The sequence below is a fragment of the Bombina bombina genome, chromosome 3 (assembly GCF_027579735.1).
Source record: "Bombina bombina isolate aBomBom1 chromosome 3, aBomBom1.pri, whole genome shotgun sequence".
NCBI lineage: Eukaryota > Metazoa > Chordata > Amphibia > Anura > Bombinatoridae > Bombina > Bombina bombina.
In genome coordinates this window covers 479,861,908-479,887,798 of record NC_069501.1, presented here as the reverse complement: position 1 = coordinate 479,887,798, position 25,891 = coordinate 479,861,908, and the positions used below count along the sequence as shown (strand labels likewise).

Here is a 25,891-nt window from a genome sequence, read left to right as displayed (position 1 = left end):
AACAGCATCTGAACTCAGAACCCTGAAGTATTCAGGCAAAAGTGCCTGTAGCAGACCTAGACGAAGGTAAACACCTGAGTCAAGAACACACAGCCATCCTCAGGATGACACAGGAGAATACATGCTAGAAGCGGCTACCAAACTGTAGAGAGCTAAACCTACAGAAGGCACACACTAGGCAACCGAAACGCCAGACCTACACATAGGTCTCGAAAATAAAAGGAGAACCCAGAACCTCAACGAGGACCAATGCGCCCTCAAGATCCGAGAAGAACAACGGATCTCAGGACCTACCTCCAGCCGGGCCAGCCCAAGCATCGGCAAGTCTGAAACCAGGGGACCAAAAAAGCCCCAGCTCAAAAAACGAGCGAACAAATGGCACAGCCATTAAAACAGTGCTCGGATGCCAACCCGAAAAAACACCACATGGAGACCGTCAACAAGGTCGTAGGATAATCCGTCTGTCCCAACCTCCTGAAGGCAGGAGAAGCCCTAAGATAGGGACCACACTTCCGAAAAAAGGGTATAAGCCCCCCTAGACAAAGGGGGCCGGCAAAAGGGCCGGAAAGACAGAGCACCTGCCCCCAGAACACAGCCGTAAGCTGGACCGAGAAAACAAATCTCCAACGCCCTGATCTGGAAGGAATCCCCTGAAGAATTGAACTTGCTAGCACACAGACAAGATGTCATAGCTGCTGTGGTTCCACAGCAAACCCTTTGCTTGCAGAGCAGTGAAGCCATCACACTATTTCAGCAAGCCGACCAAGGGAAACCAACCATAGGCGAAAAGCAAACCCAAGGGGCATCGGCACCCAGAAAAACCTGGCCAACTGAACCAGTTCAACTAGTAAACAGCTTGCTAGCACACATTCAAGGTGCTAATAGCTGCAGCTGGTTTCCAACTGCAAACCTTCTGCTTGCTAGGCAGCTACTACAGCTGGCTGTACACTGCCCAAGTTTCTTGGAACTGGGGAACCCCGGGCCAGCTCTAGTCCCTAACAGCCCGGTACAATCTGCAATGGAATCCACAAAAGAAACAATGAGTGAGAACCTCAGCCACCAGAAGAACCAGAGCAAGGAGAGGTCCGAGCCCCCAAACAAACAAGGAAACTGAAATCCCCCATCTGATATAAAAACCAGACCCCCCGGGAGATAACCATACAATGTCCAATAAAACTGGACAGCGAGAAAAACTCGCAAGTCCAACGCTCCAACTGAGAAAGCAAAGACCAAGATCAAAGGGATACCTTGAGGACAAAGTCACTCGAACAAATTCTGCGAGTACAGATAGCAGTGATTTGGATTCTTCCTCTTCCTCCTCTCTCTCTCCCCAACCCTCTTTGTCATTGCAGGTAGTAAAGAGTAAAGATGTTGGAAATGAACAACCGGTGGTACGTCCCAAAGGTCCCTTTAGACAAGAAAGGAAGAAAACAAGACGAGCAGGCCACAGGAGAAGGAAGGAGAAGTTCAAAAAGGGAGAAGAAGAAGAAGAACTAAAATTGACTTATCAATTTGTCTAACTTTGATCTCAATGCTGATCACTTAAACGTATTGACTAAGGGTTTAGGGTTTGCACCTACTTATGATTTCTCTGTTTTTTCTACTTTAATTGATATTAATAGGTTTGTACGCAAACTGGCATTAAAAAGATACTTTTGTGAGCAGAATTCAGAGGCCCCTGATTATATCCATCATGTGGATACACATATACGTGAAGGTGAAAACAAGGACTTGTCTGACATTGGTATGTCCAATTTGGACTTTAATGACAGACTAGCCCTAGAGGTTTTAAAGGACTTGGACCCAGGTGACAAAGACTTAAATTACTATACTATCAATAAACCTAAAAAGGTGTCAAAAGATTTTTATACTATACATTCTAGGGGAACACACTTTAATCTGTTCCAGAAAAAAGTTGAACAAGAGATTATTGAGTATAGTCATAGTCTGATATCAGATGACACCAAAAGGATCCATGGGAACCTTAACCCTAGAGAGAAGTTAGCCATTAAACAGTTGTGTGCTAACCATGACATTGTCATCCGTTCTTCTGATAAGGGTGGCAATGTCGTGGTTATGAATAAGTCTGATTATCTACAAGAGGCGTCAAGACAATTAACTGATGGGGTCACTTATAGGCCTTTACCCTCAAATCCAACGGCAGCCTTTAAGAAAAAGCTGGAAAAGCTTATTGTTGAGGGTATATCAATTGGAATATTTGGAGAAGAGGACAAGGCCTCGTTAATCCCTGTGTACCCTGTGAGGCCCATCTTTCACCACCTACCCAAAACGCATAAGGATGCAAGTAACCCCCCGGTTGCCCGATTATTTCGGGCATTGGCTCACTTTTTGAGCCACTGTCTCAATGGGTTGATTCAATTTTACAGCCCCTTGTAAAAGATTTGAGCAGTTATCTCAGAGACTCGGGTCACCTCATCTCACTCCTTGAGGGTGTTGAATGGAATGAGGGTTTTGGGTGGGTGGTGATAGATGTGGTGTCACTCTATTCTAACATTCCCCATTCTTTAGGAATAAGGGCTATTGAATTTTTCCTCAAGCAAAGGACAAATTATTCAGATGTGTTCTGTACCTATATCTGTGAATGTGTCGAGTTCCTACTGTCCCATAATTTTTTCATGTTTGATAACAAATATTTTTTACAAATTTGTGGAACAGCGATGGGGGCTAAATTTGCCCCCTCGTTTGCGAATTTGTTTATGGGATGGGGGGAGCTCGGCACCCTGTTTAACATAGACAACCCCTTTAAGAATAATATACACATATATGAGATATATAGATGATGTCATTTTTATTGTAAAGGGAGATTTTGTCTTTATGGATTTTTTGAACTATATTAATGAGAATGATCTCAGTTTGAGATTTACAGGTGGCATGCATGTGAGTGAGGCTCAATACTTGGACCTAAAATTAAGTGGTTGTGTTCAAAGTGGTTGTGTCATTACTGACACTTATAGGAAACCGACCGCAGGCAACACGATTCTGCATGCCAGGTCGTTTCACCCTAAACACCTAATTAGGTCGATACCCAAGAGTCAATTCTTGCGATTACGCAGGAATGCGTCAACTGATGAGCTGTTTGAGAAACAGGCAAAGAATCTCAAATTGAGATTAGAAGCTAGGGGTTACAACCCATCTTTACTGGAAAGAAATATATCAGAGGTGAGAAATGAGCATCTTACCGATATAAGAAAGGGACGTATCAGAAGAGAAACAGATGGTTTCTTGAAATATACAGTGTTCTCCACACAATATTCCTTACAATTCAATGAGGTGTGTAACATTTTGAAAAGAAACCTGATCCTCTTGGAAGGTGATGATGTTCTTACTCCACATATAAAAAACATCAGGTTTGTTTCAAAGAAGGCTCCTACTTTGGGAAATTTGTTAGCCCCCAGTTTAGTATTGAGCAGCCCTGATAAGAATAAAACCAAATTGGCTCAATCGTAAGGTAACTTTCTCATGTCTATCTTTTAATTGTGGATGTTGTGAGGTTGTCTCCAGAGGGGAGTGCGTCAACAGGATTGATATATAAAATTAATCATTATGGTAACTGTTCTTCTTCTTTTGTGGTTTATTTGTTGGAGTGTGGTTTTTGTGGGGTCCAATACATTGGTCAAACCTCCCGCACTCTTAGAAAACGAATCAGTGAACATAAGAGAGACATAAAAAATGACGACAAGACGTCAAGTGTTGCAAATCACTTTAACTGGCACCACTTTACAAATGTTCCTAATTTTAGTGCTAAGATCATAGATTGTGTGCACTTACCTCCAAGGGGCGGCAATAAGTTTAAAATACTTACAAAAAAGGAATTATTCTGGATTTATACCTTAAATACAAGAGAACCCCATGGTTTAAATAAAGAACGGGATATTAGTTTTTTCATAGATTAGACTATAGTGATCCAGGTTATATAAATTCTCCTTTTCCAAGACCAAATGTTTTGACCTTTTGTATGTACATTTATAGTCCTCACTATGAGCTATATATTTCAAATATAAACTATGAATTTTTATTTGGGTAATGCTTTTTTGTTTCCCCTTTTAACATATTTGGGTATTATCTATCAAAAATAGAAACAGCATGTTTAAAATTTAGTATAGATCTACACACAAGTATGGGTAAATACGGTATGATTAGCTACATCCAATAGGAATTAATTTTTGGATATTATCTTAGGTATTCACTAGTGAGGTCCAAAATGCAAGTATATACATATTATACTTTATTATTATTACCAAGTCTACCCCTCCAACATTAATTATCATTACTTAGGAAGATCAGAGGTTGTCTGTCTCTATGTAATTTATAGGCAGCGTATTTTAACAAGCTATGAATGTGTTAATTTGAGGTAAAACCCTTCTGATTAGTGTTTTAATTGTTATCACATGTGTTCTGGTGTTTACAACTTTGTAGAGTATATGATTGGTGCAAATTTGTATTTATTCAGACCGTGTGTGAGTAGCAAATATCCTATGACTAAGTGCCTTGCGGCCCGAAACGCGTAAGGACACGCCCCTTTTTCCTACCTCCATACCTGTGTGTGTTGTTGTTGTTGTAATGTGCTATGGACTTTTGGATTAAACATCCATTTTTTGCAATATAACTTTGTGCTGCTTTTTCTTGTTCTCTCACTCGAACAAAGGCTAGTCTCCACATCACCCCCCTAAAAATAGAGGAGAAGATGAAAGGATAGAAAGCAAAGAGAGAGAGCGCCTGATGGTGTAATATCGTCAAGATCAAGAAAGGTACAGGTATAAAAAATCTCTGCCAAATGGATACTCACAAAGAGCTTGGCACTCGCAAGTAGTGCATGTAGGCGGGCTGACCTTTATACAGTAGTCAGTACACTGAATCTATGGTGGTCGTATCAGAAATCTGTAGTGATAGAAACAGAAAACACAGAAGACCAATAGTGCAATATCGTCTGAAACCGAAATGGACACAGCATAGGAAACAGGGTCAGCAAGGTGTATACTCACAATGGAGTTGGCACTCCCAAGTAGTGCATTAAGGCAGGCTGACCTTCATACAGCAGTCAGCGCGCTGATAGTTAATAGCTGTAGTTGGTGGCTGTAGCTGTTATCGGTCAAGGCTTGTCCTCTGCTCACCGGCGTGTGTGCTGAATATTCACCTTTTGGATTCACAAGTTGAATACTCTGTGGCCTTCAGGGCTTAATTCTAACTTGGATTTGGCAGCATTTAACTAATAAACATAATTTTATTAAATTACCTACACTATTATCTGCATTTTTCTCTGCAATGTGATGTTTTCAAATAAAACACACTAAATACATACCATTTTTTTATTTCAATAACACATAGCATCAGTTATAGTGTACCATGTATGAGAGGCACAAGAATTCTATCTTACATAACACACTTATTATGGTCATTCTTAACACAATGACTTACATCAGTACATGACATTTAAGACTCTACCAGAACTGGTATTTTTTTAATATACTATCATAGCAGCAGAATTACAAATTGGATGTTCATTTTCTATGGTTTATGTGGCCTCATTTGTCCCTACAATTTTTTGACCATCTTTAAGACAGGATAATAACGAGTTGCTCATCATTCAGCTAAAGAACAAAATGTTTCCTCCGTGGTTTTTAAATCACATATTTTTTAACATTGTTTCCATGTATACACTATTTTCCTTTTTCTTATTATATGTAACGAAAGTATTTTGTTAGGAAGTCAGCGAAATATTGTATTTCAAATGTAACGATATGTCGGGTCAGTTATTGGTGGATGTTTTAACCAATCGTGACCTTCCTATGTATTTTTAAATGTGGTTTTCCCGCTATACCTATACACTTACCTGATGAAACGGCCAGTGAGCTTTTATCGGCCGAGAAACGCGTTGTTATAGCTCTTAAATAAAACCCTTTTTATTATTTTTACTTAACAGTTTGTCCGCTGACTTCCTTTTTTCAATTTATTTTCTTTTAAAAATACTTTTCAGTCACTCATTTCTAGTGGCTTACTATTTTATATGCACCGTGTTTCCTGAGGCCTGTGACGTGCCGCAGGTGCATATTTGGGTGTGTTCACGGCATACCTTGAGGATCCATTTTCTACAGCTAACAGCCCAGCTATAGCTGAATATTCAGCACACACGCCGGTGAGCAGAGGACAAGCCTAGACCGATAACAGCTACAGCCACCAACTACAGCTATTAACTATCAGCGCGCTGACTGCTGTATGAAGGTCAGCCTGCCTTAATGCACTACTTGGGAGTGCCAACTCCATTGTGAGTATACACCTTGCTGACCCTGTTTCTTATGCTGTGTCCATTTCGGTTTCAGACGATATTGCACTATTGGTCTTCTGTGTTTTCTGTTTCTATCACTACAGATTTCTGATACGACCACCATAGATTCAGTGTACTGACTACTGTATAAAGGTCAGCCCGCCTACATGCACTACTTGCGAGTGCCAAGCTCTTTGTGAGTATCCATTTGGCAGAGATTTTTTATACCTGTACCTTTCTTGATCTTGACGATATTACACCATCAGGCGCTCTCTCTCTTTGCTTTCCATTTTTTCAGTTCTACCGACTTACCACCGGTTTGGAGTGGAGCAGCCTTCCAGAATTATTGATTTCAACAATTGCATCTATCTATCAATGACTCTGCACTATATGTGAAATCGTTTGTATTGTTTTTTATTTGTTTTTTATATATTTTCTAATTTTATTCTATCTATTTTCAATAGAAATAACACTGTATCACTTGATTTATATTGTATATTTTTTAGGAGTTGAAGTTTTTGTGAAATACACGTCATTGTTTATGTAAAGTCACTTATCTATTTTTCCTGAACTATACAGTCCCATAGGTACACTCTTGTAAAAGGACATCCTATATACTTTTTGAACGATTTTTATACCAATTTGCACCATCCACTTCACATACATTTATTTGCACTTATTTGTATATCAATATAGCGCACCCTATTGTATGATTTTATATCGTACATATTTTTCTTGTCTAAAGATGAAAGGATGCAGAGTATCCCCCAGCTCCGGTGAAGAGACCCTAAACAGAGCTCAAGGAGACCACAATGCCCATGTCCCGAAGGGAACCAGGACCCCCCTAAGGAACCCGAGGAACGGACAAAGTCCGAAAGGTCTCAAGAAGAAAACCACAGCAGGAACAAGTCCATGGACAATTCCAGAGCCTTAGAAGGCCAAACTGCCCAAAATGGCGGTAAGGAGGCCCTAAGCTCCCAATCCTCCCAAGAGAGGAAGAAACTCTAGGCCCCAATGAAATCGGAGAAAAATAATGACGCAGCAGAACTCCACTGACCCGATCAACCAGATTTAAGGCTGAATAAAGACTGACACAATCCTCCCTGCCATACGAATCGTTTTAGAGGGCTTAGCTGGACTTGTAAAGAAAAACAAGAAAACGCACAAATAATAATTGTGAGCACTCAGCGCCCCACCGGACCAGCCAGGCAGAACAGGCGCCACATGTCGGAATAAGCCACAGGACAGAAGATCTGAATCCCAGCAGGACCAGCCGCAACTGGGGTCATAACTGTCAAGTTGCCTAAATCCTCCCTCAGAGGGGAAGGTAAAACAGACAAACATAGGACTAACGTGTCCTTTAACAAAACTTCCAAAGAAGCAACCAGAGAGAATTGATCCCAGAAGTTCCCGAAGGAAACACATAATCAAAAATAAAAGACATCCTAACCGGATAAAAGAAAATATAAGGCAACCCGTAGGTTAACGCCCAGGAAGAAAACAGGCATACCCGCAGGACCAGCCACACGGAACCCTGATCTTCCAACAAAAAACTGAGAAAGATCTCCATAAGCAGACAATTTGGAGATTACGTCATCCCCTCATGTCTAATGAGGTGAGTCATTTGAAGTATAATACTGCGGATTCCCATATCAGTTAAGGATAGGATCCTCTAATAACTCAAAAACGTGTCCGAGTAAAACGCAAAGATGCGCTATTCTGTGACGAAAAGCACAAGTTTCAGGGACAGCTACACCCGCAGGGAACTGTATAGGCCCACCCAAGGCCGGTAGACTCGGGACAATCGGGCACAAGCACAAATGCAAATAAATGTCTAGACCTTGCAGACGCATAATCGCCAAAAATATGTGAAAGCGAAAATGAGCTGCAACCTTCGGGGGGAACAAGCCACCCTGTAAGGAGGGATAAACATAATCTGGGTAACCTGCACGTGTAGTAGTAGGGAACAGTAGGGAACTCGCCTCTCGGAGGACAGAACCCCCAGAGGTGGATGGCTCAGCAGACCCCTGATTCCTCGAGCCCGAGGAACAGGGCTCTCTAATACGGCATATCGAACATAACTGATTGACCTGTGTCAACGGGCCAATTCGCATTCTTCACAGCATCAAAATACAAACTAGAGTCGCGTCACTACCAAAGGCCCTTATGTTCTAAAACCCTCCCGTTCAATAATCCCCCTCAGGAGATATTAACCCTCGATTCCAAGGTATCAAAAGAGCCTCACTGAGGCCATATATATATATATATATATATATATATATATATATATACACATACACACACACATATATATATATATATATATACACACATATATACACACACACATATATATATATATATATATATATATATATATATATATATATATATATATATACACATATATACACACACACACACACACACACATACACAGTATATACTTAAGCCCTGCAAGATAGTTCCTTACGGGAAACAAAAGGTTACAGTACATTCTGATGAAGTAAAATTAAACGATCTTACCGGAATCTACGCTGTGGAACAGGAACACGGCCCTTCAAGTGTGACGAATAGTAGCAGCGACCTCCGCCATGGACTTAAGAGAAGAAAGCAGGCAAAGAAACGAAGTTTGACAACACTGATTGCTTGTGGAGCTGTTAATATGAGTCGGGATGGTTTCGCAGAAAGACTCTCCCTGCATATCCGGACTCTAACTTTCATCCAGGCCCTTACTGATAGACTGATAGGATTACTTAAAGCCCCTGTCCCATGTCGAAGAGTACTACCCTCCATAAGAGACAAAAAATTCTGACACTTCTCTGCCATCCTCCTGGGACGAAAGGCAAAGAATGACTGGGGGATGAGGGAAGTGGGAGGAGTATTTAAGCCTTTGGCTGGGGTGTCTTTGCCTCCTCCTGGTGGCCAGGTTCTTATTTCCCAAAAGTAATGAATACAGCTGTGGACTCTTTCCATTTAGGAAGAAAATAAATTGTGACTACATTGAACCTAAATGTTTAAAAACTTACCCACAGGAATCTAAGCCAGATAACTGACTGAAACCAGAACTACTGTCAGAATCGGAACCACTCTCTGCATGCACATTGAAGCCATTTGTTACACCTGTGATAAAGACAAAAGGTCAGGCATACAATAACAAACTCAAAAAAGAACTCAGATAATTTTAATCAATTTTTTAACAGTTTTCTAATTATGTATGTGAGGAGGCCCAAAGAAGGCCGAAACGATAGTCCAGGGTTGCCTCGCTCCTTGCCAAATGTGGAAGAAGGCAGCCGCTGGATTTATTCTTGTCAAAGTGCAACACACTAAGATCCAGATCTTGGTGTGTTGAAGTTTCACAAGAATAAATGGAGCTCCGAAAAGAGATGAAGGACGAGACTGTCTATCTTTGCAGCTAACAAACCAGTGTATTAGACTCTGGTAGTGCTTAAGAGTGAAATACCATTTTACTTTTTGCATTGGTATTCTAAGTTAAACTTTCAAGATTCATACAGTTAAAAAAAAAAATCCAGTTTACTTCCATTATCAAACTGTGCACACTTTCTGATGCACATGCAAAAATTCACAGTATATACTTATATAGAGTCTGTGATTGATGTGTGACTCACATTATACAGGGGACAGGAAAATTAAAAGGAAACTGTCACACAAAGATGGTCCTTTAAAAGCAAGGATTGTTTTCATTAAAACCTATACTTATACATAATACCACAGAGCCATATTTCAATGTTCTTTTAATAATATGGGCATGATTACTGGGAGGACTGCAAAAGGATTAGATTACAGGAAGCTCTATAAAGATTTGATTACCTCTAGATTGTGTGAATGTTGTCCTGTCGTCTTCACTTTCACTTCCACTTTGAAAAAGTTGTTGGCTTTGGTCATCTGCACTCTTCACTCCATTTCTAGTCTTCTGGAAAAGTACCGAGGTTCTCCTTCCAACTCCATCTGATGGGGAAGCCAAGCCATTCACGCGAGATGAAGTCTTTAATCTCTTATTTGAGCGGCTCTCAGCTACAGGCCGCAAGGTTGGCGGGTGCTCATGAGGTGCCCCATCTTGTAGGGGCGGGGCTGGGCTAGTGGGCTCTAACATTGGAGGGTGAGCTGGCTTTGCATCATCTGAGACAGAATGAGTAAATGGAGTAAGAGTAGGTTAAAGAGGTGATATAATTACTGTGAGATAGCAAGACATAGAAAAAAACGTTATTTAAGAGATCAACATTTTTAAAAACCCTTTAAATACTGAAAAAAATATTAAGGGCTAGATTACAAGTGGAGCACTAATCTATTGTGCGCCCATTAGGCAGGCGCTAGATAATTAATCAGCCATTACAAGTGGCTGGTTATTGCTACAGCGAGTTTACGGTAGCAATTAGCGCTTATAGAATTAACCAGAGATCAGATCTCTGGTTAATTTTAGAAATGTGCCCCAAATGCCCCCAAAATACAGTGTAGTGTATTTTATTAAAAAAAATTAAGATACTACTAGGCAGTATTTTGGGGCTAAAGTTGTCGGGAGTGGGGTGTTGGGGGGAAAAAACAAAATTTATGCTTACCTGCTAAATTTGGAGAGTCTATGATGTCATTCCTATTACTAGTGGGATATTCAACTCCTGGCCAGCAGGAGGAGGCAAAGAGCACCCCAGCAAAGCTGTTAAGTGTAACTCCCCTTACCCATAATCCCCAGTCATTCAGCCGAAGGAAAATGGAAAAAGAAGAAACACAAGGGTATAGAGGTGACTGAGGTTTACTAAAAAAAAAAAAAACTGGGGAGAGGCTGTTCTGGAGGAGGAGCTTAGCACAGGTGGCTGAGCAGGTACACTCCAGTCCTTGAAGCTGTTGGCGGTTACCTTCGCGCCAAGCCCTGGAAACTAGGGTAGCTGTCGGACAGCAGGATCCACCGCTACCGGAACAGACACAGTGGAACTTCATCCCACTGTGATAATATCCCTTATCCTGGGAAGATCCATAACTAGAATAAATCAAGCATACAAGTCGCTTTAAAAGACTGCATTTTTTTTTTATTTTTTTTTCTTCCCCTTGCTGTTTTTCCCCTCTCCCGCGGACAATGTGAGAGAGGGGTCCAGCCCCAGATTAAAAAGTTGCTGTACTGTCTCCGGAGCTGAACCGAGCTGAACTGTGCTCGGAGAGATTACCCCCTCTTCTCACCCCCCCTGCGGGACTAAGAACAACTTCTGCTTTTGCCCCCTCACCTTCAAACGGCATGAAGAGCAGCACGCCTTTCACCGCGTCTCAAGAGGATCTCTGACGCTCTCCCTGAAGTCTCTTACAGATCCGTGCGCGGATAGAGGTCTGATCTTCCTCCTCCCCCACCGGTGCTGCGCGGGAGGAGGTAAGTCCCGAGTCAAACTGACTGAGAGGCTGGAGGAGTCACCCGCTCGTTTTGGAGCTGCTGCAAGGCCGTCTGCAGTGGATTGTTAGCCGGCGTCCTCCTCTCCCACCGGTGCTGCGTGAGAGGAGGCCGGCTCATTGCAGGCTGAGCCAAGAGATGGTAAGGTCGCTGAGTTGCTGTAAGTGAGGGGGTAAGTACCATAAGCGAACTCCATTGGGGACATTTAAGTTTTGAGCTGTAGAAGAGGGGAAGTCTCTCAAATTGCAGAACTATTAAAGTAACTGGGACACAACTAAAGCATCTGGGAAAATTATAAAGAACCATACCTTATCATAATAATAATGAAGAAAGGGGAATAATGGAGAAGGTGAAAGTGGAAATTAGGAGAAAAGTAATATAAAAAGACAAAGAATACATAAAGTCCTTAAAACGAAAGCTTTAAATGGACACAAAATTGACAAATTCTAACGGACGCTTCTCTGCCCAAAGAAGTGGGTTTCCAATCTCCTTAGACACTTGGTGCTTGCTTTGCTTGTAAATTAGTTAACTAACATCTGGATGCTTTCCTATGTAATAGAGCTGTTTGTTTTGTTACGTAAATCTATAAGTTCTAAGGAAATCATTTGTTCTCTGGTGGATTGTAACCAACTAGTTCCATATTTAAAATTAAGCTACCCTTTTTAAATGTATTAACCTGGGCAAACTAATCTACTGCTATCTTATCTGCAAAAGAATACTTTGATCAATTATATATACTGGGTCCTGAGGTAATAATATTTAAAGTATACCTCACCAAAGCATATTTTAATTTTCTTAATTCTTTCTTAGGAACAAGGAAATAGAGTAAAGTAATGCACTATTAATCCACCTCTGCCACTGTTACCAGCTGTCTTTATCAAATTGTTGCACGGCTGTTTCTCAGTGCAATTGAAACATATTGTTTGTAGCATTATTGTATAGGCTTTGAGGACCCAAAATATAGAGCATAACCTGATTTAATGCTTTCCTGCCTTAGGCATCACTAACTAGTTGTTTTTCTTCTATCATTGCTTATTAACACTGTCAAATTAACCTGTCATTATTTCATTGTTTTGTCTAACTATATGCATAGGTACTAGAAGAACTTAGACATAGTCTATCTCTCATTAAAGTATACTTAGTAAGGCTGATAACGATATGGTGCACCTATAAAGACAAGAAAGGTCAGATATAGCATTAATAGGAGACTTAAAGCTTATTTCAACTGACTTGATTAGGGAACCTTGACTATACTAGAGGAACATTAGGTTCTTGAACACAAGCTTGTCATTTTTGGTTAGAATAATCTAAAATTAACTCACTTCACACCCCTTAATTCATTTTTGTCTCACAAAACTCCCCGAGCGGGCCAACCCTTAACCACTGAAGTTCACGAATACACTCCACAATTGCATTTTCATTTCCTTCCCCTTCCTTCACAGGGTTCACATTTCACACAACATAATTCCTCACAAATACCCTTCCCCCCCTCCCCACTTTTTTTTTTTTTTTTTTTTCTTTTTTCTTTTTTTCCTTCACTGGCACATGGATAGATTTTTAAACATTTCTAAGACTCCCTCTCCAAACATGGCAAGCAGACACAAAGACAAAAAGACAAAAGGAACTCTAGAAAATGTAATAGATATGCACTCCACACTAACAAATATAAATCCAGTAAGTGAGGTTTTCAATATGCAAAACTTGGTTACTAACATATCTGAAGCATTGACCCCCAAGTTTGACACTTTAAAGTTGGAAATAAAACAAGACATTGGGGCCCATTTATCAAAGGGCTTGCGGACCTGATCCGACACTGCGGATCAGGTCCGCAAGACCTCGCTAAATGCGGAGAGCAATACGCTCTCTGCATTTAACATTGCACCAGTAGCTCACAAGAGCTGCTGGTGCAACGCCGCCCCCTGCTGACTCGCCGCCAGCAGGGAGCTGTCAATCAACCCGATCGTATTCGATCAGGTTGATTTCCGGCGATTCCTGTCCGCCTGCTCAGAGCAGGCGGACAGGGTTATGAAGCAGCGGTCTTTAGACCGCTGCTTCATAAGTTGTGTTTCTGGCGAGTCTGAAGACTCGCCAGAAACACGGCCCTTCAAGCTCCGTACGGAGCTTGATAAATGGGCCTGTCTGCCTTACTATCGCAGGAAATTAAACAATTTTCAAATAGAATGCAGGAGGTAGAACAAAGGGTTTCTGATCTCGAGGATCTTGCCAATTCACAAAGCTCTAATCTAGAGGGAATAAATTCAAAGATCCAAAAAATGCAGACAAGAATGGAAGACCTCGAGAACAGATCCCGAAGAAATAACATTCGGATCATTGGTATACCTGAGGGCAAAAAATATGAAGATTTAACTCTATTTATCACAAAAACACTTGCTCAACTTCTTGAAATGCCCAGTACTCAGATAATAATTGAGAGAGCGCACAGAATAGGCCCATCCCCAATGGATAACAAAGCTAACAATAGACCCAGACCAGTAATAGCACGTTTCCTGAACTATCTAGACAAAGTTAACATACTTCAGCAATTCAGGAAAAAACCAATCAGTATTGAAGGTGCTAAAATTCTCTTATTCCAAGATTTTTCAGTTGAGACTTCTATAAAAAGATGAGAATTGGCACCAATTTGCACAAAACTAATACAAAAAAGGTATAAAGCAACATTGCTATACCCGTCGAAACTCAAGGTAACTGTTAGGGACAAAGTGCATTTCTATGAGAATGCACAAGAAGCTGAAAAATTTCTATCTGACACCGAGTCTTAAGTATGATGAGCCGTAGGCAAGTGGCCGTGAATAAAATTATATCAGAACTGTTTTTTTTTCTTTTTTTTAAATGTATCTCCTGGGCAAAGTAAAGTATGGTGTTTAATAAAATAAGGCAGGCCTTGGAAGAGGATTATTCTCAGGCTAAGGGTGAAGAGGGGATAGTTCCCCCTCTGGGCTCGAATCAAGATTTTATTATTTATCTATTTTTTTTTTTTATCCTTTTTTTTTTTTTTTTTTTTTCCCTCTCTCTCTCCCCCCTCCTCTCTTTCTCCCCCCACCCCCCCCCACCCCGCCACCCCTGCCACAGTTCCTTGTGTTCGTAGATAGATGTCTAAGAGATTAGATAAATTTAAGTTAGTATCATGGAATATAGGAGGCATATCCACTCCTATTAAAAGGAAAGCTATTGTCTCCCACCTGAGAAAAATGCAAGCAGATTTTGCATTTCTGCAAAAGACTCATTTAAATATGGAAGAAATAAAAAAAATGAAGGGATCCTGGGTAAGAGAGGTGGTTGCCTCTCCTAGTATCAGGAGGAAAAGGGGGGTAGCCATCCTGATTGGCAAGAGATTAGAATCTGAAATAATACACTCTAAAAGGGACCCAGAGGGGAGATTTATAATGCTGAAAATTAAAATTCAAAATCAACTGTTTACTTTCTGTAACATATATGCACCTAATGTCTTAGATTACGAATTCTGGGACATACTACAATCCAACATACTTACTTACTCAGAAGGGTATTTGGTGTTAGGAGGAGACTTCAATATGGCCCCACATTCACCCCTTGACAGGTTACGGCAAGATAATAAACAAATAAAACATAAAAGGGACAATCTTGAAACAAAACTGTTTAAAAATATAACTCAGAATTTAGCGGTAAAAGACATCTGGAGGATTCAAAACCCTGATGTACGCGACTATACTTGTCTGTCTAAGGCGCATAAAACGCTTTCTAGAATAGACTTATTCCTAATAGACGACCGATTATGCACAATGAAAACTACTGCAGGAATAACACCTATAGCTCTATCTGATCATTCTCCTATTTTACTAGAAATACAATTAAACCGTTTTATAAACACCACTGTGAGGTTTACTTTTCCATATTATTTGGTTAATGATTCAAAATTCAAAAAACATCTAATTGATAGATTTAAAGAATATATTCATTTTAACTCTGAATATGCTGACCGCTTGGAAATCTTCTGGGGAGCTGCAAAGGCAGTCCTCAGAGGGGAAATAACAGCATACGCGGCTATGATATCAAAGAAACTGAAAAAGAGGGAGAAGGAGGCCATAAACTCGGTGGTCAATGCATATAATCGCTATTTATTGCAGAAAACACCTTTTTATTGGGCCAAATACATTAGAGCCAAAAGCGAAAAAGATGCTTTAGCACTACTTTTGGAATCACAGAGGGAACTGAGGTTTCAGGCTAAATTGTATCGGTTCGGGAATAAATCCGGCAAATTATTAGCCAAGCTAGTTAAGGGAGAGAATAAGCCACCCCTCATTGAAAAAATCCTTAATACAGGGAAGACTCTCATAAAATCAGAAGACATCCTAGAGGCATTTACAAAATACTACAGGGATCTTTACTCTGCAAAAATTACTGATGAAAATCAGTCCGAGAAATTTTGGAGCAGAATAAATTGCCCCTCTGTTACAACGGAAATAAATACCATATTAAATGGTCCGATCTCTGGCGAAGAAGTCAGGAAAACGATCTCTGAATTATCAGTGAATAAAGTAGCAGGTCCAGATGGGATTCCTAATGAGGTATATAAGATATTAACTCAAGAGATAGTTCCTCACTTGTGTATTCTATATAATGATCTTTATATTAATGGCAAAACTTTACCATCTGATTTCTCTGCCTCTTTCACAACATTACTTCTTAAGGGAGGCAAAGACCCCGCTCACATGGACTCTTATCGTCCTATAGCTCTCTTAAATTCAGAATATAAGATTCTTGCTTCAATTTTAGCACGCAGGCTTCAAAGTGCTCTTCCGTATATCATTCATAATGATCAAGCAGGGTTTATCCATCATCGAAACTCTGCCTCCAAAATTCGCGAAGTTCTGTTGATAACAGAATATTTTCAGACTCGAGGGGGGGGGACAGAGGACACCACGGATTTTGCAATAGTTGCAATTGATGCGGCAAAAGCCTTTGACTCAGTCTATTTCAGTCACATGTTCACTTCTTTAGCTAAGTTTGGGTTTAAGGACAATTTCCTTAACTTTATAAAGAACCTTTATATATGTCCCCATACGAGACTGATAGTTAACAACTTATTATCACCTGACATTGTGATTGAGAGAGGAACGCGCCAGGGTTGTCCTCTGTCCCCCCTTCTTTTTGATATAGCCATAGAATCCTTAGCAATAAAGATTAGACAATGTATGGAGGGCATTAGAATAGGTGAACACGAAATGAAAGTCGCATTATATGCAGATGATATACTTCTGTATATTGCAAATACAAAGGTAAATATACCTAAACTTCTAAGTATAATTGACCAATTTGGCTCCTTCTCCGGGTACAATGTAAATACATCCAAATCTGAGATATTTTGGCTTAGAAAAAATATCGATTCAATTAAAGATAGCCCGTTTAAAGTGGTCTCTGAATCATTTAAATACCTAGGAATTATAATTCCAGTTAAATTCACTGATCTTTATAAATGTAATATAACACCAATTCTGACAAATATTTGCGAGAGGTTGAAAACTTGGAAAAATTTACCAATCTCACTATCTGGTAGAATAGCACTCTATAAAATGATCCTTCTACCGAAACTTTTATATATCATGCAAAATACTCCATTAATAATCTTTGAAAAGGATATTCGATTAATCAACAGGGCAGTTGGAAATTTCATCTGGCAGGGGAAGAAGTCGAGGATTTCCTTAACAAAATTATCTTTAGCAAAAGAACTCGGAGATTTAGCTTTGCCGGATAGTAGACAATATAATTTGGCTTTCCTTGCACGAACTGTAACAGATTGGTTTCATTCTAAAAATTATGTCACAAATATACTGTTAGAAGTTAACATATGTCATCCATTTCTCCCAGTAGGGCTGGCTCATTGTGAACCCAAAATATTACCCCCTGAAATTAAGAAGCTTAAAACCATTCTGAATCCCATAAAAGCATGGTGGAAAATTGGGGCCATATTGAAAATCAATTGTAATGCTTCTCAACACTTACCAATAAAAGGGAACCCAAAATTTCAACCTGGTTTGGAATCAGCCATTTATGACAAATGGTCCCATCTTGGACTTGAAAAAGTTCAGCAACTTGTTAAGATGGAATCAAATAATGTAAAAACTTTCAAAGAATTAAAAAATGAATTTAACTTATCAAATAAGGAGTTCTTCGCATACCTCCAAGTTAGACATTATGCCTCAGAACTGCTTAGGAACGCAGGCTGGCCTTGGATTCTGGGAATGGAAAACTGGCTGACACTGATAAAGGTTGGCTGTTTCTCTATTACCCCCTGCTACACATTCCTAAATACTATTAAAGGAATCCCTTTACTAGAACAACTGGTGGTGGACTGGAACAGGCTAACCTTCTCTGATCCCATAGACTTAAAATTCATACAAAAATCAATTAGCAGGGTAACCCAGGCCACTCTCTCCGCTACCTGGAGAGAAGCGCACGTTAAGATGCTACATAGAGCATATTTTACTCCAGACCTAGGGTATAAAATACACAATCTGGATTTTAGTAAGTGCCCAAAATGCTCCCTTGCAGCAGCAGATCTGGTGCATATGATCTGGAACTGCCCAAAAACACGCCAATTTTGGTATAAAGTAGAATTCTGGCTCAATAACAGTCTGGTGGCTACCCCTCTGGTTCTCACATTGACACAGATTATATTTTGTATACAACAAAGTGAAGGGCAACAATCCCAGGAAAAATTAATTACTCTCACAATCTTAGCAGCTAGATATTTGATATTCAAGTATTGGAAGAATCGCAAGACCCCCACAATATTAGAAGTTAGAAACTGCTTGAAGAAACAATGCATGATTGAGCAGAGAGACACTAATATTGATAACGAAGAAGACAATAAAAAATTATTTTTTAAATGGTCGGCTTTCATTAAGGGATACTCGATAACTGAAATCGAACTGATATTTTTCCCATTTAGGAATTCAGAGCTGGTATTGCTTGGTGCTTGGTAGGGTGGCGGGGGAATTCTCCTTTTTTTCCCCCCTATTTATTTATTTTATTTTTTATTTTTTCCTCCCCCTTTTTTTCCCCTTTTTTCTTTGTTTGTTTTGTGTGTAGAAAACTAAAAAATATTTACCAATAGATAAATTACAAAGAATACGGAAGGTTAATTAATTTAACAGAATGAGAGGTTCATGGTTCATATATACCAGAGAGGTGTTCTTTTTTTTTTTTCCCCCTCTCGTTAGCAGTATACTAGGCATAATATTGCTTCTGAAAATGCATTTATATTTTGTCACTATTTTGTATATTACTGTTTTCTTTGCTTTTCTTTTTTCTGCGCCTGAAAACGTATGTTGAATTTAACTGTTTATATCTGTTGGAATGAATAAAAATTATTTAAAAAAAAAAAAACTGCTGAATTATAATTAAAATGAGGGCGGGGTAGTGGACTCTCCATGTTCGGAAAGAAAGAAATTTATCAGGTAAGCATAAATTTTGTTTTCTTTCCTAAGACATGGAGAGTCCACAACATCATTCCAATTACTAGTGGGAACCAATACCAAAGCTAGAGGACACGGAATGAAAAGGGAGGGAGAACAAGGCAGTAGGACCTAAACAGAAGGCACCATCGCTCAAATAACCTTTCTCCCAAAAGAAGCCGCAGCAGAGGCAAAAGAGTCAAATTTGTAGAGGCATGTAAAGAGGACCATGAAGCCGCCTTGCAAATCTGTTCCACAGAAGCTTCAATTTTGAAAACCCAAGAAGAGGAGTCAGCCCTAGTGGAATGAGCCGTAATTCTCTCAGGAGGCTGCTGTCCAGCAGTCTCATAAACCAAACAAAAATAGTTCTTAACCAGAGGGAAAGAGTAGTAGAAGTGGCCTTCTAACCCTAACGCTTTCCAGAGAAAACAACAAACAGGGCAGAAGATTGCTGAAAATCTTTAGTAGCTTATAGGTAAAACTTTAGAGCATGCACAACATCCAAGTTATGCAAAGGACGTTCCTTATGAGAAGAAGGATTAGGACAAAAAGGAAGAACAACAATTTCCTGATTAATGTTTCGATCTGATACCACCTTAGGGAGAAACCCTAATTTAGTACAAAGCACCGCCTTATCTGCATGAAAAACAAGGAAAACAAATACACACTGCAAGCAAATGCTTGGAAACTCTGCAAACAGACGCAAAAGCAAGTAGAAACAAAACTATCTGTGATAACAATATCAACCAAATGCATAGGCTCAAACGGAGCCTGCTGCAAAACTTAGGAACCAGGTTAAGACTCCAGGTAGGAGCAACAGGTTCAAACACAGGCCTGACTCTGACCAAGGCCTGTACAAAAGATTGAACATCTGGCAAATCTGCCAAAGGATAGATAGAGCAGAAATCAGACCCATCAGAGAACTGACTGACAAACCCTTCTCCAGGCCCTCCTGAAGAAAAGACAGAATGCGAGGAAAAACTCACCCAACTCCAAGAGAAAACCCTTGGATTCACACCAATACAGGTATTTGTGCCATACCTAATGGTAAATCTTACAAGAAACAGGCTTACGAGCCTGAAGCATAGAATCCAAGACTCTTTTAGAAAAACCACGCCTAGCCAAAACTAGGCGTTCAATCTCCAAACAGTCGGCTTCAGAGAATCTAGATTTGGAAGGGGAAGGGACCCCAAAATAGAAGATCCTTCCTCAGAAGCAACCTCCAAAAGAGAAAGAGATGATATCTTCACCCGATCCATGAAGCAGATACTGCAACGCCATGCAGGAGCTATTAAGCCCTTACAGAAAAAAAGAAAAGTACATCTTCACCTCTGATTTAACCTGAGCTGTTTCAGGCAGCCTGGATCTCTACTTTAAAGTACAAAATCTGCTGAGAAACGAAAGTAAGGCAGGGAAAACCTAGCACATAGCCACCTCTTTTAGAACAGATAACACTGCACTATACTCCATGCCATCTCTATATAAGAAATCTTACTTACAAATAGCTGCGGATAGCATCAGCGCTGCGCTATTATCCATGCCATCATCGCTATGTAAGAGATTATACTAACAAACAGCTGCGGATTGCATCAGCATTGTGCTATACTGAAATAAATATAAGAGTTGATGCGCCTAGAATAGTGTCAAGATATGTGATAATTGCACTAATGTGACAAAATATATCTGGTTGTATCGTGAACAACCAGAAAAAATTAATTGATATATGTTATATATAGAGATGCTAATAATACAGTGCAGTAAAACAAGTGAAAAGTAAATACTGATGCAGTATCATCAATCTACAGCTGGAATAAAACAGGTATCACAACAAAGTAAATACCCAACAGCAACGATATTACTTTTAGGAGGATAGTTCATATATGATGAAAAGATCTGTAGACTAGACGTAAAGTCTTCACAAGGAATCTTCAGATATATCGGACCCAAGGCTGCAAGCTTCTTCCAAACACTTGAGGGCAAGTACAACGGATCTATGGAAAGGAAAAAGCAGAAGTGCACATCAGTGTGACTAGGTCTTCACTCACGCAGTATATGATCGTACTTACAAAATAAAAAGCACTTGATAAGTGCCACAAATGCCTCCTGGACCTTTAGCAGCTGTCCAGATTGCTGTCCTCACGAAGTATAGCAGGTCTCCCACGGAACCATACAACCTGGACACCAGTATATCACGTCCTTGAGCAACTTACTCCACTGTAAGCGTTTGGTAATTTCTATACCCCTGGAACACGCTGTAAATCTATCAGTATACACTACAGGCAGAGTGACCATCAGCTGGCATCAAACAGAAGCAGGAAGAATACAAAATGGCAACCGCAGCCCACTTCACAACAAAAGGAAAAAAAGAGGTAGGGTCACAATTGATTCATTGTGACCCCGCCTCTTTTTTTCCCAGTTGTTGTGAATGCGGTTGCCATTTTGTATTCTTCCTGCTTCTGTTTGATGCCTGCTGATGGTCACCCTGCCTGCAGTGTATATAGATAGATTTACAGCGAGTTCCAGGGGTATTGAAATTCCTAAACGCTTACAGTGGAGGAAGTTGCTCAAGGACGTGATCTACTGGTGTCCAGGTTGTATGGTTCCGCTGGAGATCTGCTATACTTCGTGAGGACAGCAATCTGGACAGCTGCTAAAGGTCCAGGAGGTATTTGTCGCACTTATCAAGTGCTTTTAATTTTGTAAGTACGATCATATACTGCGTGCGTAAAGACCTAGTCACACTGATGTGCACTATTGTGGCGCCTTCTTCTGCTTTTTACTTTCCATTGTGCTATACTGCATTGTGAAATAAACATGGCTGCGCTATAGTAACTGCCCACAATGACGGAACTTCTAAAAGACATACCGGCAAAAATCCGCCAAACAATCATCATAAATTGCCAATCTGACTAAATACTCCCCAGCACGCGAAATGGTCTCAATACCATGATCGCGAAAGGCAAAGGGATCACCAGTATAACAGTCTGGGACTCCTGAACGTCTTAGAAATTTTAGCTGCGCCAAAACGTAAGTGCGCGAAAAAAAGCAACTTCAGAAACCACATTTTATTCAGTAGTACTGTGAACTAACATGCTTATAAATAAAGTGCCCATCATAAGCACCACACGGTCCGTAAAAACGAGTATCCAGGGATAGAAAGATACCCTATCTCACCCACCATAAACCAGGCACCGATTATTAAAATAGCCCGGTAATAGAGGCAGCAACTTCCCTGTCTCTGGATCAAAAAACCCAGATACCTACTCAGCCGCAACATGTCTAAAGCTTAACAGACAGATGAAAGGTAGACCCCTTTTGGAAGGAAGCAGGTCCCACCAGGTTCCTGAATATCCCAGTCCTTGTCCATGATATCTATCTGTTAAATATAAATAAAAGGACTTACCCTCCAGGGTCTTCAGCTGTTGAATAGTCACAGCACAATCAGGTGTGTCAGCCTCATCTGCTCACTGACAAGGACCTGAAGAGAAAGAAAATACAGAGTAACCAACCCTGGTTTTCTATAAAAGGGGTAGCAAAGTGTTAGAAGTAAAGCAAAGACTACCTCGTCGCCTTCTAGATACTAAAAGCCACCACTACTCTTACTCAAGAGATTGACATGGACACAGCTAGACCCCAATCCTTGCTTGCAGGGAAAAGTACCCATTAAAGGATTAAATATCTTCAGACACCAACTTCGCACATCTTCCATTGACAGAGGCAAAGAGAATGACTGGGGATTATGGGTAAAGGAAGTTACACTTAACAGCTTTGCTGGGGTGCTCTTTGCCTCCTCCTGCTGGCCAGGAGTTGAATATCCGACTAGTAATTGGAATGACGCTGTGGACTCTCCATGTCATAGGAAAGAAAAAGGACACTGAAAAAAGAATTTATGTTTACCTGATAAATTACTTTCTCCAACGGTGTGTCCGGTCCACGGCGTCATCCTTACTTGTGGGATATTCTCTTCCCCAACAGGAAATGGCAAAGAGCCCAGCAAAGCTGGTCACATGATCCCTCCTAGGCTCCGCCTACCCCAGTCATTCGACCGACGTTAAGGAGGAATATTTGCATAGGAGAAACCATATGGTACCGTGGTGACTGTAGTTAAAGAAAATAAATTATCAGACCTGATTAAAAAAACCAGGGCGGGCCGTGGACCGGACACACCGTTGGAGAAAGTAATTTATCAGGTAAACATAAATTCTGTTTTCTCCAACATAGGTGTGTCCGGTCCACGGCGTCATCCTTACTTGTGGGAACCAATACCAAAGCTTTAGGACACGGATGAAGGGAGGGAGCAAATCAGGTCACCTAAATGGAAGGCACCACGGCTTGCAAAACCTTTCTCCCAAAAATAGCCTCAGAAGAAGCAAAAGTATCAAACTTGTAAAATTTGGTAAAAGTGTGCAGTGAAGACCAAGTCGCTGCCCTACATATCTGATCAACAGAAGCCTCGTTCTTGAAGGCCCATGTGGAAGCCACAGCCCTAGTGGAATGAGCTGTGATTCTTTCGGGAGGCTGCCGTCCGGCAGTCTCGTAAGCCAATCTGATGATGCTTTTAATCCAAAAAGAGAGAGAGGTAGAAGTTGCTTTTTGACCTCTCCGTTTACCGGAATAAACAACAAACAAGGAAGATGTTTGTCTAAAATCCTTTGTAGCATCTAAATAGAATTTTAGAGCGCGAACAACATCCAAATTGTGCAACAAACGTTCCTTCTTTGAAACTGGTTTCGGACATAGAGAAGGTACGATAATCTCCTGGTTAATGTTTTTGTTAGAAACAACTTTTGGAAGAAAACCAGGTTTAGTACGTAAAACCACCTTATCTGCATGGAACACCAGATAAGGAGGAGAACACTGCAGAGCAGATAATTCTGAAACTCTTCTAGCAGAAGAAATTGCAACTAAAAACAAAACTTTCCAAGATAATAACTTAATATCAACGGAATGCAAGGGTTCAAACGGAACCCCCTGAAGAACTGAAAGAACTAAATTGAGACTCCAAGGAGGAGTCAAAGGTTTGTAAACAGGCTTAATTCTAACCAGAGCCTGAACAAAGGCTTGAACATCTGGCACAGCGGCCAGCTTTTTGTGAAGTAACACAGACAAGGCAGAAATCTGTCCCTTCAGGGAACTTGCAGATAATCCTTTTTCCAATCCTTCTTGAAGGAAGGATAGAATCCTAGGAATCTTAACCTTGTCCCAAGGGAATCCTTTAGATTCACACCAACAGATATATTTTTTCCAAATTTTGTGGTAAATCTTTCTAGTTACAGGCTTTCTGGCCTGAACAAGAGTATCGATAACAGAATCTGAGAACCCTCGCTTCGATAAGATCAAGCGTTCAATCTCCAAGCAGTCAGCTGGAGTGAAACCAGATTCGGATGTTCGAACGGACCCTGAACAAGAAGGTCTCGTCTCAAAGGTAGCTTCCAAGGAGGAGCCGATGACATATTCACCAGATCTGCATACCAAGTCCTGCGTGGCCACGCAGGAGCTATCAAGATCACCGACGCCCTCTCCTGATTGATCCTGGCTACCAGCCTGGGGATGAGAGGAAACGGCGGGAACACATAAGCTAGTTTGAAGGTCCAAGGTGCTACTAGTGCATCCACTAGAGCCGCCTTGGGATCCCTGGATCTGGACCCGTAGCAAGGAACTTTGAAGTTCTGACGAGAGGCCATCAGATCCATGTCTGGAATGCCCCACAGCTGAGTGACTTGGGCAAAGATTTCCGGATGGAGTTCCCACTCCCCCGGATGCAATGTCTGACGACTCAGAAAATCCGCTTCCCAATTTTCCACTCCTGGGATGTGGATAGCAGACAGGTGGCAGGAGTGAGACTCCGCCCATAGAATGATTTTGGTCACTTCTTCCATCGCCAGGGAACTCCTTGTTCCCCCCTGATGGTTGATGTACGCAACAGTTGTCATGTTGTCTGATTGAAACCGTATGAACTTGGCCCTCGCTAGCTGAGGCCAAGCCTTGAGAGCATTGAATATCGCTCTCAGTTCCAGAATATTTATCGGTAGAAGAGATTCTTCCCGAGACCAAAGACCCTGAGCTTTCAGGGATCCCCAGACCGCGCCCCAGCCCATCAGACTGGCGTCGGTCGTGACAATGACCCACTCTGGTCTGCGGAATGTCATCCCTCGTGACAGGTTGTCCAGGGACAGCCACCAACGGAGTGAGTCTCTGGTCTTCTGATTTACTTGTATCTTCGGAGACAAGTCTGTATAGTCCCCATTCCACTGACTGAGCATGCACAGTTGTAATGGTCTTAGATGAATGCGTGCAAAAGGAACTATGTCCATTGCCGCTACCATCAACCCGATCACTTCCATGCACTGAGCTATGGAAGGAAGAGGAACGGAATGAAGTATCCGACAAGAGTCTAGAAGTTTTGTTTTTCTGGCCTCTGTCAGAAAAATCCTTATTTCTAAGGAGTCTATTATTGTTCCCAAGAAGGGAACCCTTGTTGACGGAGATAGAGAACTCTTTTCCACGTTCACTTTCCATCCGTGAGATCTGAGAAAGGCCAGGACAATGTCCGTGTGAGCCTTTGCTTGAGGAAGGGACGACGCTTGAATCAGAATGTCGTCCAAGTAAGGTACTACAGCAATGCCCCTTGGTCTTAGCACAGCTAGAAGGGACCCTAGTACCTTTGTGAAAATCCTTGGAGCAGTGGCTAATCCGAAAGGAAGCGCCACGAACTGGTAATGTTTGTCCAGGAATGCGAACCTCAGGAACCGATGATGTTCC

At 40.9% G+C, this 25,891-nt stretch overlaps 1 protein-coding gene across 3 annotated transcripts in view; it reads right to left on the bottom strand.

The window, feature by feature from the left end:
* Positions 1-25,891, bottom strand: part of BRPF3 (bromodomain and PHD finger containing 3) — a 222,169-nt gene that overhangs the window by 89,479 nt on the left and 106,799 nt on the right. For all 3 annotated transcript variants that reach the window (XM_053706812.1, XM_053706811.1, XM_053706814.1), the window contains 2 exons: positions 10,115-10,423; positions 9,313-9,406 (listed from right to left, as the gene is read on the bottom strand). In XM_053706812.1, coding sequence (XP_053562787.1) covers positions 9,313-9,406; positions 10,115-10,423 — 403 coding nt within the window. The remainder of the gene's footprint in view (positions 1-9,312; positions 9,407-10,114; positions 10,424-25,891) is intronic.